Source organism: Elephas maximus, chromosome 19 (assembly GCF_024166365.1).
Source record: "Elephas maximus indicus isolate mEleMax1 chromosome 19, mEleMax1 primary haplotype, whole genome shotgun sequence".
In the NCBI taxonomy this organism is placed as follows: domain Eukaryota; kingdom Metazoa; phylum Chordata; class Mammalia; order Proboscidea; family Elephantidae; genus Elephas; species Elephas maximus.
Genome location: NC_064837.1, coordinates 23,643,542 through 23,656,920, shown reverse-complemented (window position 1 = coordinate 23,656,920; position 13,379 = coordinate 23,643,542). Strand labels below are relative to the sequence as shown.

The 13,379-nt window shown below is 51.8% G+C and overlaps 3 protein-coding genes across 7 annotated transcripts; 1 reads left to right on the top strand and 2 right to left on the bottom strand.

Annotated features, from left to right (window-relative positions):
• Positions 1 to 102: 102 nt before the first annotated feature.
• TMEM199 (transmembrane protein 199) lies at positions 103 to 3,858 on the top strand. 2 transcript variants are annotated; one of them, XM_049860695.1, is made up of 6 exons: positions 103 to 341; positions 1,406 to 1,479; positions 1,751 to 1,840; positions 2,285 to 2,327; positions 3,098 to 3,159; positions 3,451 to 3,858. In XM_049860695.1, the coding sequence occupies exons 1-6, from the start codon at positions 131 to 133 to the stop codon at positions 3,544 to 3,546; spliced, it is 576 nt and encodes a 191-aa protein (XP_049716652.1). In that variant the 5' UTR covers positions 103 to 130; the 3' UTR covers positions 3,547 to 3,858. The 2 variants fall into 2 exon arrangements, with proteins under 2 accessions (XP_049716652.1, XP_049716651.1); XM_049860694.1 differs by having other exon boundaries at positions 3,047 to 3,159.
• A 2,208-nt stretch (positions 3,859 to 6,066) lies between these two features.
• On the bottom strand, positions 6,067 to 8,230 carry SEBOX (SEBOX homeobox). The gene is given in 4 exon segments (XM_049861327.1): positions 6,067 to 6,460; positions 6,462 to 6,641; positions 6,806 to 7,026; positions 8,030 to 8,230. Coding segments are annotated over 4 exon segments (804 nt in total). The 3' UTR covers positions 6,067 to 6,258.
• Positions 6,621 to 11,300, bottom strand: VTN (vitronectin). 4 transcript variants are annotated; one of them, XR_007514146.1, is made up of 9 exons: positions 11,185 to 11,300; positions 10,972 to 11,091; positions 10,559 to 10,894; positions 10,338 to 10,477; positions 9,913 to 10,069; positions 9,591 to 9,755; positions 8,779 to 9,123; positions 8,379 to 8,600; positions 6,621 to 6,637 (listed from the first exon to the last, which is right to left on the bottom strand). XR_007514146.1 is itself a non-coding variant. In XM_049860690.1 (8 exons), the coding sequence occupies exons 1-8, from the start codon at positions 11,246 to 11,248 to the stop codon at positions 8,488 to 8,490; spliced, it is 1,440 nt and encodes a 479-aa protein (XP_049716647.1). In that variant the 5' UTR covers positions 11,249 to 11,300; the 3' UTR covers positions 8,356 to 8,487. The 4 variants fall into 4 exon arrangements, 3 of the variants coding, with proteins under 3 accessions (XP_049716650.1, XP_049716647.1, XP_049716649.1); XM_049860690.1 differs by lacking the exon at positions 6,621 to 6,637 and having other exon boundaries at positions 8,356 to 8,600; XM_049860692.1 differs by lacking the exon at positions 6,621 to 6,637 and having other exon boundaries at positions 8,356 to 8,600; positions 9,603 to 9,755.
• Between the last annotated feature and the right edge of the window lie 2,079 nt (positions 11,301 to 13,379).

Sequence of the window (13,379 nt, the reverse complement as noted above, 5' to 3'; positions counted from 1 at the left end):
CCCCGCGCCGCGCCCCGCCCCCTTGGCCCTCTGCCCTGCCTCGCCGCTTCCCGCGAGCTCTGTGGTTCTTCCGGCGCGCTGCAGGCGGAAGTCCCGGCTCAAGGTCACCTGACCATAGAGTCGCATAGACATGGCGTCTTCCTTGGTGGCTGGTGAACGGTTGGTTCGCGCTTTGGGCCCCGGCGGGGAACTGGGCCCAGAGAACCTGCCCCGGAAGCTGCGGGCGGAACTTGAGGCCGCGCTGGGGGAGAACCACAAGAGCGGTGATAGCCCCGGTGGCCCCCGACGCCTGGTTTCCTTCGGACTGATCCGGGATCTGCACCAGCACCTGAGAGAAAGGGGTGAGCCCCAGCCTCCAGTCCGGGGCCGCTTCCTCGTTTCCGAAGTCTTCTTCCTCTTGAGATCGTTTTCATTCACTCTGTTTCGCCCCTGGAACAGTCGTCTCATCAATAGTGGTTGTTGTTAGGTGCCGTCGAGTCGATTCCGACTCATAGCTATTTTTCTTACAAGAGGGTCACCTTATAAGCCCTGGAGCCACCCACGGTCTTCACGACTCCTCTGGGAATCCTTCGTGGGATAAGAAGATTTACTTGTGCAGTTTCCGCCCTCTTGAGAGTCTCCCTTATCAGGCACACAGATTCAGGCCACATTAGGAATCAGCGTAGCATAGTGAGCTTGTCCTGCTTGAGAATTTGAATTTCTTTTCATCTCAAAAGCAAGAGTTGTCAATTCTTCCTTATTCTTTTTTTTTTTTTTTTAAGATAGGATGAAGAAAGCCTTGCAGAAAGATTTGGACTAGGAATAGCATCTGAGTTCTAGTCATGCCTGTGCCACTGACTTCCCTTGGAATAATCATTTCCCTCCCAGAGACCTCAGTTTCCTTATCCCTAAAGGGAGGAAACAGGACAAACTGGCATCCTAGGTCTTTTGCCAGAATTAACAAAATCTAGCTGGAAACAAAGCGTAGACTCCTCAAGTATTAGTACTTAAAAGGACCTTAGAAAAAGATATGCTAAGCCAGTGAACTGAGTATTTAGCATCACTGTCACTCAAAGGCACTGGGTTTATGGGTTGGGTCACCTAAGGATCACCTAAACTGTTTAGGGATGATCTCTGTGGCCATAGAAATGACCTAACTCAAAGGCAAATGTAATGGCTTCCACCTTAGTAGTAACATTGGCAGCATAATTGAGAACTGACAGAGTCAGCTGTGCAGCACCAGGAGAGGCTTATGTGGAATTGTCCTACATTCTTCCCAAGTGAAAATGATCTGGCAAACGATTGATACAGTAGTGGCTGTCTTTTATTTTTCTAGAAAGAATGGAAGAACTAGACCCTTCTCTGATCTAAATTCCTCAACCTTAGCTTTGTGGATCACTATGTTGTGGAAACCTTTTATTCCCAGACTCCACGCTATATCTTCACGAGCTTCTGGAAGGCAGCGAAATCTATCTCCCAGACGTTGTGAAGCCTCCACGGGTATGTAGGGGATATATCTGTGAGAATGGGCATTAGCTAAGTTGAGCTGATTTATGACACTTGAATTTACAAATAAAACTTTGCCTTTTAAATCCTTGGGAACCAGGGTGGGGAAAAAAAAAAAACGTCCTCCCAAATTGACAGCTGGAAATGAAGGCAGAGCTGATGACATGAGTCTTCTGGCGCCCTTAGCCTCTTGGAACCAGTGATTGTGACATACTTTTTAGCAAACTGGAAATATAACTCTTCTCATTTGATTTTTCTGCCCTAGAACCCAGAGTTAGTTGCCCGGTTGGAGAAGATTAAGATACAGCTGGCCAATGAGGAATATAAGCGAATCACCCGTAACATCACCTGCCAGGTAAGGGTAGTCCTATACTGTACCAGGTAAGGCACAGAGGGAAGAAAAAACATGGAAACATGATGTGTGTACTATTCAGAGATCGTAGGCACTTTGTGCTGCATGTACACCAAATATACTCCTAACTCATTCATTGGAACCCTGGGTTCAAATGGTGTCTGATTCTTAATAGTTACAGACAGGGCTCCTGACTGTTCTCTGGCCTGCCCCTGCCCTAGAGCAGGAGGCGGGTAGATGGTTACTCAGTGCTTATGCCCTTTCCGTGAAATGCTTGATCTGTGATCCAGGGAAGAGACAAACTGGTTCTAGAGAAAAAGAATCTATGGAAAAAGCAGAGTGAATGTGTAGGAGAATAGAGGGAACTGAGCAACACTGATAAATGGGTACTTTTTGGCCTGCCTCTGAACTTCCATTCTGCAATCACCTGGTTTTCCTTTTTCCTAGGATTCAAGACATGGTGGGACTCTCAGTGACCTAGGAAAGGAAGGTGAGATACCAGGAAATCAGGCTAGTAAAACCTCTCTCTGGGATGGATCATGGCACTCCTCCCCACCCCCATGCTCTGGGTTTAGGCTTGAACTATTTGTCTAGCTGGGTTCTGTAGAGGAGCAAAACCAGTGAAGCGTATATATAAACGTATAAACATAGAAAGATGTATTTAAAGGAAATGGTTTATGCAGTTGTAGAAGCAGGTCCCAAATCCATGGGTCAGTAGTAGGCTGGAGGCTTCTCCTGACTCATGTGGTAGCAAGGGCCAAGGAACCCAAAATCTGTAGGTCAGGCGGCAGGCTGCTGCTCATGGGGTTGCAGGAGCTGGTGAATCCAAAATCTGTAGGTCAGGTAGCAGGACCTCAGGTCCCAAGAACCAGAGGTCAAAGGATGACAAGGTAAATGAAGGCAACAGAGAGAGCAAGAGCACCTTGCCAGAACATCCATATATATTGGATGTAGGCCACACCCCCAAGGAAACTCCCCTTTCAACTGATTGGTTGCTCACATCAGATCGTAAAATGGAGAACGATTATATAATGACTGCCAGGCTACTGAAAATCATGGCCTAGCGACATTGACACATAACCTTAACCATCACACTATTCAACATTGTTCTTTGAGGGAACTCAGTTAATGGGGGAGGCACCCATGAGATCACAGGGGCTTCTGAAGAATGTTGACCTAAAGGCTTTTTCTCTGGGCTCCTTCTCAAAGTGAGGTCGGTGAAGGCTCTGGTCATCACCATCTTCAACTTCATTGTCACAGTGGCAGCTGCGTTTGTCTGCGGCTACCTTGGAAGCCAGTATATCTTCACAGAAATGGCCTCGGTGAGTGGGCACTGGGCAGGGTGGGTGCCCCAGAAGGGGCTGTTAATGGGAAAGGGAGGATGTGTGCCTTGCATAGGTCAGAAATTGAATATTTATGCAATAAACAAGGAGCACCTGGGCTTACCAGCAGTCGTAGGGGTGGATAATAACCCCAAGAGAAGCCAGGTCCCCTCTTCCCCCCCGCCAAACTTAAGAACTGGGTTGGGGTGTTTTCCATCCTTGATAACGTGCTGGGGTTGCAGAGCTGAGTGCTAGCTTGCATCCACTAAACATCGTTCTCCCCCTCCCCAGCGGGTGCTGGCTGCCCTGATCGTCGCTTCTGTGGTGGGTATGGCCGAGCTGTATGTCATGGTACGGGCGATGGAAGGCGAGTTGGGAGAGCTGTAACCGGTGCTTCATCTTCAAAGTCTGGAAAAGGTTTGGGGAGCTTCAGGCTCCCAGCTTCCTGTCATTCTCAATCAGCCGATCAGGCACTTTGTTCTAAGCTCCAGTAAGTCAGAGGGCCAGGCCACCTGCTGTTCCTTTTGGGGAGCTCTGTCATCCTTGAATTTCCAGAGGGAGAAGCGGAGGGGACTTAGGCAACAACACATCTTAAAACTGAAGGGACTGACCTGTTAGTACCGTCTCCTGAACTTGGTGTTCCACCTGCCTTCTCCAGTCCATTCTGAGCACTGCTCAGGCTAGTTTTTTCCCGTTCGGAGTAAATGGAATCTAGATCTTTCCAGAAGTAGACATATTGCCTTGAATTTACCCAAGTGCACAAATCAGTTGTCATCCTTTGTACACGTATCCTTGATGCAGACCTGGAATTTAGGTCAGAAGGGTCCCAAAAAGCAGGAAGGGTCTCCTTTCCCCAGGTTGTGCTGAAAGAGGAACTGATCAGAGGACATGGAACAAGAGAAAGAAAGGTTGGTGCGGGATGGTGAAACTGGAAGCAAGGCAGCTGTCTTTTCAGAATTGTAGTTTTGATCTTCATCTACCTCTCCTTTCTGCTTGCCTTTTTCTGATTTTCTACTTGCTTCCTCCAGTCTCTACGACTCACCAATCCTCCTTCCCACCTTCCCATCGCCCTTTGCTCTGCCTCCAAAATTGAAAATCCAGATGGCAAAACAGTATGTCTGTCTTTAACTGCAAAATTCCCTGTGTTTTTATATGGGAGGATTATACCTACTGGGGATTGTCTGAACTAATAAAGAGGGCAGTTTTTTGTAGGCAGGGACTATTTTCAGATTTAACTGTATGTAGTATGAATATATATTTTTTTTTTTTAGTATGAATATACACACTGTTACACATAAGCCTCCCGCAGGGTATCTTATGTGGGTTCTTAACCATGTTTGGGTGAATACAAAAAATTACATGTAAATGTTCATAGTTGACGAATTGTTTTACATGGTTGCCTTTGGTCTTCACAATAGTCCTGAAGGCTGGAAAAAGAAATGATTTAGGCCCCTTTTCCAGAAGACTAAACTGAGACTGAGAGCCATCAAATGACTGGTTTGTGGTCCTTCATTTGATAAATCGAGTCAGGGACCCCTGGGTTGTCCCGAAGTCTCTGTAAAAAAATAGTGTTCTACTTATAAAAACTTCCATTAGTGCTGTGATGATAGAATCTGTATAAGGCTCTTAAAAGGTTATCAATATAAGTTGTTTATCCAGTAAATATTTATTGTATTCAGTGTATTCTTATTTCAAATCCTGCGACAAATAACACAAAGGCTTCCATAGTTCTGAGAATTGTACAGGGGCCGCTCCTAATGGTTGTTGTAAGTTGTCATCCAGTCACCTCTGACTCATGGTGACCTCATGTACAACAGAATGAAATTTTGCCCAGTCCTGCACCATCTTCATGATTGTTGGTATGCTGAAGTCCATTGTTGCAGCCACTTTGTATTTTGAATGCCTTCCAACTTAGGGGGCTCTTTTTCCAGCACTATGTTGATGAGGTTGTCATCCCCTCTCCCCCTCCTGCCACCTCCCGCAGCTCCTGTCTCCCCTCTTTGCACCGTTCATTAGAATGAGGTCTGTACCATGTTCCAGCCCTCTACTCCCACATACCTCTGGGGTCAGGACTACTTGTGGCTGTAGCTCTGCATGACCTACAGGCAGCAAGCATCTGTGGCAATGAGCACTTCAGATCTCCTTTATATGCCAGGCACTGTGCTAGCTTCCAGGGATAGAGAGAGAAAAGATCTAGCCCCTGCCTAGTGTGCTAGATGGTTTCTCTCTGCAGGGGCACCAGGTTAGAAATGGGAACTGGATGGCCTGTTCTCCAGTTCCCATCACAGAGAAGGGAGCTCTGTCTTCTCAGTCACCCTCTGTCTCACCATACCATGCTTTCTCCAGTGCGCCCTGGGTCCAGGGCTTCCCAGAGAGAGAGGGGAATGCTTGGCAGGGAGTGAGAGGAACAAGAAGTTTGGGGCCAGTCCAGTTTCCCATGGCCTGCGGTACGGAAAGGAAACTAGTGGTAACATCAAGAGCCCTAAAACTGCCACACACCCTGTGAAGCGGTTTACCTACATTGTCTCATCTTATCCCACACATAGAGATAAGCATTACCATCCCATTTTCCAGGCTCACAGAGTTTTAGAGCCTTGCCAAGCTTCAGTAGCAGAGAAGCTCCACAGTGGAGGCAGCTGGAGTGTCGTGGAACCAGAGGGTCTGGGAGCAGGCATGCCAGCAGAGGCTCCCATCGCCCCAAGGTCTGTTGGCCAAAATCCTTAAGTCTGCCAGTTGACTTTGCCCCTAAGCTCAGCAGAAACCTGGGTAGTAGCTCTCCACACAGGATCTGTGTGGAACCCAGCCCTATTTAGGGATTAGGTGATGGAGGTCAATTTCAAAAGCAAAGGGCACCGTCCCATTTGCAGCACACAACAATCCAGATTAAGATACAGAGTTGGGGTTTTATTTGGAGATTACAGGTGACAGTGATCCCAGAAGCCATTGCTGCTGTACCCGCACCCACCCCAAATTTGTCAAGTGGTCTCTACTTGTAAAAGGAGAGAGCAGGGGATCCATTTCTGTGCCAGGTCCTAGGAGGGGCAGGCCTAGGGTGAGCCAGAAGAACCAGAGGAGGGTCTTGCAAGCTGTGGGCCTAGATTAGGAGTGGTCCAGGTTAGTGATGACAGCCGAGGCATAGACGAGGTCAGACAGGCTGCCCGGTGAGGTCTGGGGAATAGTTTGCTCCAAAGAAGGGTGGGCCCCTGAAGCCCCAGCCAGTCCACACTGGGCTGCAGCTTTAGCCCCTGCCCAGCCATGCCGTGGACTCAGGCTAGGAGCTGGACAGGAGGCATGTGTACACACGCTGAGGTGTACTGTTGGAGGTTCAAGTCTGGCCCAGTCTGTGGGGCTTCAAGGGCTTCTGGAGGGTATCTGGGAGGGAAAAGGAGCTCTGGGGGTAGGGTGGTTCAGGCCTGGGGTTTAGGCCTTGTGGCTTCCTGTTCTTGATTCTCTTGGCCCAACAGTTCTGGAACCACACCTGGTAGGGAAGAAAACGGAGTCTGTTCTGGCTCTAGCATCTCCTACCCCCAGGAACAGAGAAAGCAGAACCCAGAGGCTGGATACCCAAGAGAAGGAGCCATGGGACAAGCCCAGAAGCTGACTGCAGGGGTACCCCTGGCCTGAGAAGAAGTCACAGTTCATCGGAATCTTGCCCTCAGGGAGATGGGTGAGCCAGGCCAGGTGCTCACGGGTGCTGATGTCGGGATAGGGCAGTACTGCAGACACCCAGTCCAGCTCCAGCAGCTGCCTTCTGCTGAAAGGCATCCGCTTCCTTCGGTGGGAACCCAGTCCCCAGGCATGACCCAAGGGCCGGTGGCAGTCAAAGCAGGCAGTCAGTTTCCTGCGGCAGCCTTCTGCTTCCACCCCCTCTCATCCCCACTCACCTCCAACTCAAAGCCCTCAACAGACACTGAAGCCCCTCCACCCCACTCCTCTCGGACCTTCCCCCGTCACATCCTTGCCCACCTCCCCACTCTGTCCGCCCTTTCCCCGTCAGATCACCCTCTGTGGCTCCATCCATGGGGCTGGCCGTGGGGGCTGGCAGATAATGAAGACCCAGTGGGCCATGCCAGGGCTGTGCCCACACCAGATCCCTTGGTTCAGGTTTTATCCTGCTCAGCGTGGCTGGCCCCGCCTCTGGGTGGGGGGGGCGGAGCTTACAATCCAAGGCGGTGGGGGTCTGTGGCAGAGTGTGGGTGGGGCAAAAGCTTTGTGGCCTCCATTGCTCAGGGCTTCTCAAAGGAAGCTCGTCCCAGCCTCCTTCCTGGAACTTCATATACTGGCAGTCTGTGTCCAGAATCCTGTACTTCATGAAAATCTTCCCAAGGCTCCTAGAAAGCTAAAGCCTTCTCTCTCCTGCTCTCCCACACCCCCTGGAGTCCTCCGTGCCCTGTCCTGGTCCTGGACACCATCATGGGCGAGTTGAGCCCTAGTCCATGACAGAAGACTGGGCTAGTGAGGCTGGCCAGGATGGGGAAGAGTGACAGGGGACAGCAGATGAGCTGGAGCCATCCACCTCCCCCCCGCCCCCCCGCCACAGGGCTGGAGCCAGGTGTCGCTGGCCACCAGATCACCCTGGGGTCTGCTTTAGAGCTTTGCTTGCATCTAACCCTTTCTGCATCTAACCTGACCCCTCAGAAGCCCAGATGGAGTCATCCCAGAGAGGGTTCGACAGGTGCAGTTGAGGGTTTTTAAGAAGGTGTTTGGTTTTACAGTGTTCTCTTCCTTGGAAGTCCCTTGCACCACCTTTCTAAGAGAAGGTCTTACCGCCCCCTACCCAAGACTCAAGACAGAGACATCAAAGAATGAAAGGGGTGGGTTTGGGGGAGCACAGTGACCAATTTCCCAAGGGCTCAGGAGTCCAAGCTACCCGGATTTCAGGCTCAGGATGGGCAGAAAAGCCAAGCCAGGACCCTGCCACCTCCTGCCCCTTCTCCTCTGAGACCATTGTCAGCTCCCAGGGGCAAAGCATGCCTGGGACTGCCGACGGTGGTGTGAACTCCTGATCGTCATCAGAGGGGTTCAAGCTCCTGCTTAGCTGCTGGTGGGACTCTTGGGGGCTGCTTAGCATGGGAGGAGGGCTGGCTTTCAGGGGCTCCTCCCCAGCCTACCACTTTTCAGGTTCATGAGCTGGCCTGAGCCAACATAGCTTGGACACACAGGCCCTTCTCCATCCCCTCTCCCAGCCCATCGTGACAGCCCAGCTTCTCCTCCCTTACCAGCCTGTTGAGTCCAGTCAGGACAGAAGCCTTAAACTCAGAACCAAGGGACCTTTATTGAGGTGGGAGGAGGAAGCTACAGAAGGCCCAGCGGTGTGGACTCAGGCTCCTACTGGCTGCCAGGAGCTGGGCAGCCCAGCCAGTACTGGGCAATGGGGCGTGGGTAGGGAGGGCTCACAGTGTCCACTCGCTTCGTGCGAAGGTTGACTCGGTAGTACTTGTCTGGAAGAGAAAGCAGGAAGGGTGTATGAGACCTGCCCACTCCTGCCCTGAGAGAGAAGACCCAGGTCTCTCCTGGATGGGTAAGTGAAGATCTACAGTGCAGCCAAAGACTCAGGCCTGACGTTCTGAGGTCACCACCCTTGGCTAAACCAGCTACAGGGTTGGCAGGGGCTCCCACCTCCTGAAAAGAAGTAGACACTCTGAATGGGCTCGCAAGAGGCAGGAACCAGCCAGTCCATGTCGTAGTCATAGTAGGTTCCCAGCCCGCTCTCCTCACTGGAGAACCAGGACTGCCAGACTGAGCGGGAAGGTCGGCGTGACTTCTGGCTACGGCCACGGCCGCGACCGCGATTGCGGCGAGACGAGTAGCGTTTGCGGTTGCGACGTGCAGACTTGTGTTTTTTGGCCAAGGAGGAGTGGGGGGCGAAGCCTGAGACGTAGATGCGGCCAGCCATCGCAGCATCCACCTGCCCCGGCACACCACGCCAATCCCGGCTGATGAACTTGGGCTCGCGGGCACCACCTGAGGCGGGGAAGGAGTTAATAGGGGTCCTGGGAGCTGGGGCCTTGCCCCCTCTGGCAGGGCCCTTAAAGTTCATCTGGTGCCAGAGATGGGCTGTGTCTTGCTCAAGGACACCCAGCCAGCTAGTGGCAGAGCCCAGCCCCCAGGCCTCTGACTCCCGGTCCAGTGCCCTTCCCCAGCCCTCCCTCCCTCCCTCATGTCCCTGGGTATCTCCTCCCACCCCCTGGACTCCCTAGTCCCCTCAAGCCACAGGCCCTTCCTCTGTTGGCTGTATCCATGGCTGTGGTAGGCAAAGTTCAAGGTAAGGGGTCCAGGCTGAGCTAAGCCTCCCCCCAAAGGTCAACAGAAGCAAAGTCTGGACTGAATAAACAGCTATTGATCCATAGTTCCACGACCACACCCCCCTCAGTCAAGCCCTCCCCCTACCCAGGGGACCCCAGCCCTCTTGAGGGGGAAGCAAGACTTGCCTTCCCTCGTACCAGAGTGTCTGCCCCAGAAGAGAAGCTCAAAGATGTCCTCCCAGCTGTCCCGGTGCATTAGGGCAAAGTGGGCAAACACAGCAGACAGGGAGCTGCCTTCACACTCCTCCCGACTGGGCTGCTGCTGGAACTCGTATTCCCAGTACTGATTCCCTGGGGACAAGACAGCTGGCCTCAGGAGGGCGCCATGAGCAGGGCTGGAGCCCCTGGCATGGGTTTAGGTATAACTGGAGGCCTGCCCCATCGAAGTGTGGAGGGAAATGGGGACTGCACCACTGCCTGATCATTCTCCCTCCCACTCCCTGAATACCCTTGAAGAAGTAGACGCGTTCCCGGCCACTGTAGCTATGGGCAGGGAGGGCCAAAGCCGCATCCACGTTGTCCGGGATGCCCTTGAAGCCTCCAGAGATGTTTCGAGGGTAGCCGGCGTCCAGGACACCATCCTCGTAACGCCAATACTGGCTACCCTAAGGAGTAGGGAAGGTGAGGGGAGTGACGAGGCAGCAGGCAGGCACAGGGCAGAACCTCCCACCCTAAGGCAGCTATCCCCCAGCTCGAGGCTTGTTGCCCAGGACCAGGAGCCTCAGACTGCCCTGTCATCGCAGAGCCTCAGCCAGGTACCCACAGGATTCCAGATCTTGCTGGCATTCCTGCCTAGCCTGGCCCTGGGCATAACAGCTGTCAACCCTTCCCTAGAAGCCCTCTACCCTGACCCACAGCCCCTGGGCCTGGCACCTTGAAGAGATAGGTCTTCCCCTGACAGTTGATGCGAGTGAAGGCGGCATCAATGGGGCCCTCGATGCCCCAGACATCTCGGATGAGTTTGGGGTACCCAGGCCTCACTGCCTTTTCATCCAGCTCATAGCAGTACTGTCCTGCATTTGGGGAGACTCTTGTGAGAGGAGGGAACCTTCCTGGGGCAGACCCCCACCCCTGAGACCTGCCCTTGGAATCACCTCGGAAGGCAAAGAGGGAACCATTCTTGAGGTCGGTGAAGGCGTCAAAAGGCTTCCCGCTGCACAGCTCCTCCTCCTCTAGGGACTCAGAGATTCCTGGGTCACTGATCCCAGACCCTGGAGTCTCCGCCTCAGGCCCTGGGATCAGCTTCTCAGGCTCAGAGTCTTCTTTCTCAAGGATCTCAACAGGACTCTGCTCTACGCTCCTGAGCAGGTCAGGGCCCTGGGCGGAACTCTCTGGCTGTGTGTGGCTGCTGGTGTTGTCTTTGATCTCTGCACGGTAGTCATAGGTGCCATATTCATCCTCAGGCAGGGTGAATACATCTCCGCGAGTCACTGCAGATAGAGAGGGTGGTGTGAGTCTCCAGCTGCAGGGGGTCCTCCAGGCCTACCCACGGTAGCTCTGGACGCACCTTGGGGCTTGCACTCGGCTATGTAGTCGGTGCAGCAGCTCTGATAGTAAGAGCAGAGCTCATCACACTGGCACTTCTTGTCAGCATTGAAGCCCTCCGTGCAGCGGCCCTTGCACGACTCTGTGGGGAGGGGGTGTCAGTTGGCCAGGCCAAGCCCGGCTCACCCTTTCCAACCCCACATTGGCCCAGATGGCCACCAACACCCTCCTGCACCTTGGTCAGCCAGAGCAGCCCATGCCAGCAGGGCCAGCATCAGAAGGGGTCTGGGGGGTGCCATGGCAGGGCCTCCAGCCACGAGCCTGCCGAGCTGGGCTCTGAGTTCCCTGAAGCCTCAGCTTTGATGTCAGAGGAAAGGAGGGGCCTGGGAGGGAGGGAGGAGGGAGGGACTAACAGAAGAGGAGCTGCCCTCTCTGTTGCTCTGTTTGCTCAACCTTCAGCCCCTAGTACCCTGACCCCCAGGCTACAGCAAAGGGTCAGATTCCCGGAACCCAGGGCCTGGGAGAGCTGGGAAATGAGATCTTTGCCAAGCCGAGGGTCATTTCAAATAGCACAGTGGGTCTAGAGGTCAGAAAGAAGGTCCTCTCTGCTACTTACTGGCTGCGTGACCTTGGTCAAATTGCTTTACTTCTCTGCGCCTTGGTTGTTTTTTCAGTAAAATGGGATTAATAATACTTGCCTCGGGTTGTTAACCAATGTCATGCAGCAATGTGTGTGCTAATTGTTTGATGAGAAACTAGTTCTGTAAACCATCTAAAGTATAATAAAAAAGGATTTTTTAATGCAAATGCTCACATTGGATTTCCATTTTAATAATTTTTATTGTGTACCAAAGAAAGCCTTTCCCAGAATTCCTCCCAGCAAACTTCCTTTCATTGGTCAGAATTATTACACCTTTTAATACTACTAGGAGAGGGAAGGGGAGCACCATGATTGTCTTATAGGCCAGTTTTAATCCACCCCCTGGGTTTATGGATGAGGCCCACCTCCTTAGACACTCATGGAAAAAGTCATGGGTACCTAAATAACTTGGAATTCTATTAGGAAGGAATAGGCTGAGTCGCTCTGTGGGAGGCAGCTAATAGTGTCTGCCACAGAAAGTTTTATTTGATGCCTTCGTTGAATGTTTCTCTCTTCAATCTCTTCTGTCTCTCTCACTGTCTGTGCGCTCTCTGCTCTATCACATCACCAGCACCGTCATCACAGCCAGAGCTAGCCTAGAAACTTTAACAATTTATGTGGTCACAAACATCAGGATGCGGTTTTCTGCGTGATTCTCCACCGTAGTGCTGAGTTAATCTGTGCCAAAACCACCTCAAAATCGTGGACTTCAAAATTCTATTGGCTAAAAATTAAACAAAACTGAAAACTGAAAAAAATAATCATACTTGCCTTATGCGGTGTTGGGAGATTGCCTGAACTAGAGTCAACAAAATGTCCGGTGCCTGGATGAGCCCCACATTCATTCTCCATAAATGGTTATTAATCCATGATGTGCTGGATCGGACGCACCCCTGGCTGGGTGGCTCATCCAATGAATAGTTTGTGTATTTAGGGCAGTAAAAGGGAGGGCAGGAGGAGAGATGGTAAACAGTCTGGGGGATTTTTTTTTTTTTAATTGCAAAAGAACAAAGTTTGATTTCTTGGTTCTCTCTTGGATGCACTGATTTTCCCAGGCTGGTCTTCACAGCACAGGGCACTGGGTGAATATTAACCCTTGGGACTGGATTTGATTCCTGAGTTTTCCATGAATCCACTGATCCTGGACTGGCCATTCCATGTCCCCACTCGCAGTCTCTCCATCTGTAAAGAATGGGAGTGGGCTAGTCCAGCACACTTAGAGTCTCATGAGAACTCTAGGCCCCCATGCCCGGAAAATGCCCACTGGCACAGAATGTCTGATTTTGTGCATAATTTCAGAAGGTCCACAGGCCTCCTGAGATCCTCCTACCACCTGGAGGAAGTGATCCCCAGAGCTTCCAGCTGACCTTTTCTGTTCTGTAATCAGAGGTGAGGGTGACTTTGGACACTGTCTTCTCTATGGGCCTCAGTCACTTCAGCTGTAAAATTGGAACGTTAACCCTACCCTGTAGGGATGTTATGAGTCCTAACTGAGAAATATGTGTAAAAAGCCATTGTACAGTCATTACAATGATTGCTGTAACCACTAGTAGGAGTCCCTGGGTGGCACAAATGGTTAACTGCTTGACCGCTAACCGAAAGGTTGGCCATGGAAACCCACCTAGAGGTGCCCTAGGGAAAGGCCTGGTAATCTGCTTCCAAAAGGTCACAGGCTTGAAAGCCCGATGGAGCACAGTTCTACTGTGAAGCACATGGGGTCTCTGTAACTCAGATGCCACTCAAGGCGACGGATGCGGTTTTTGGTAACCACTAGTAAGGGAAGAGGCGCC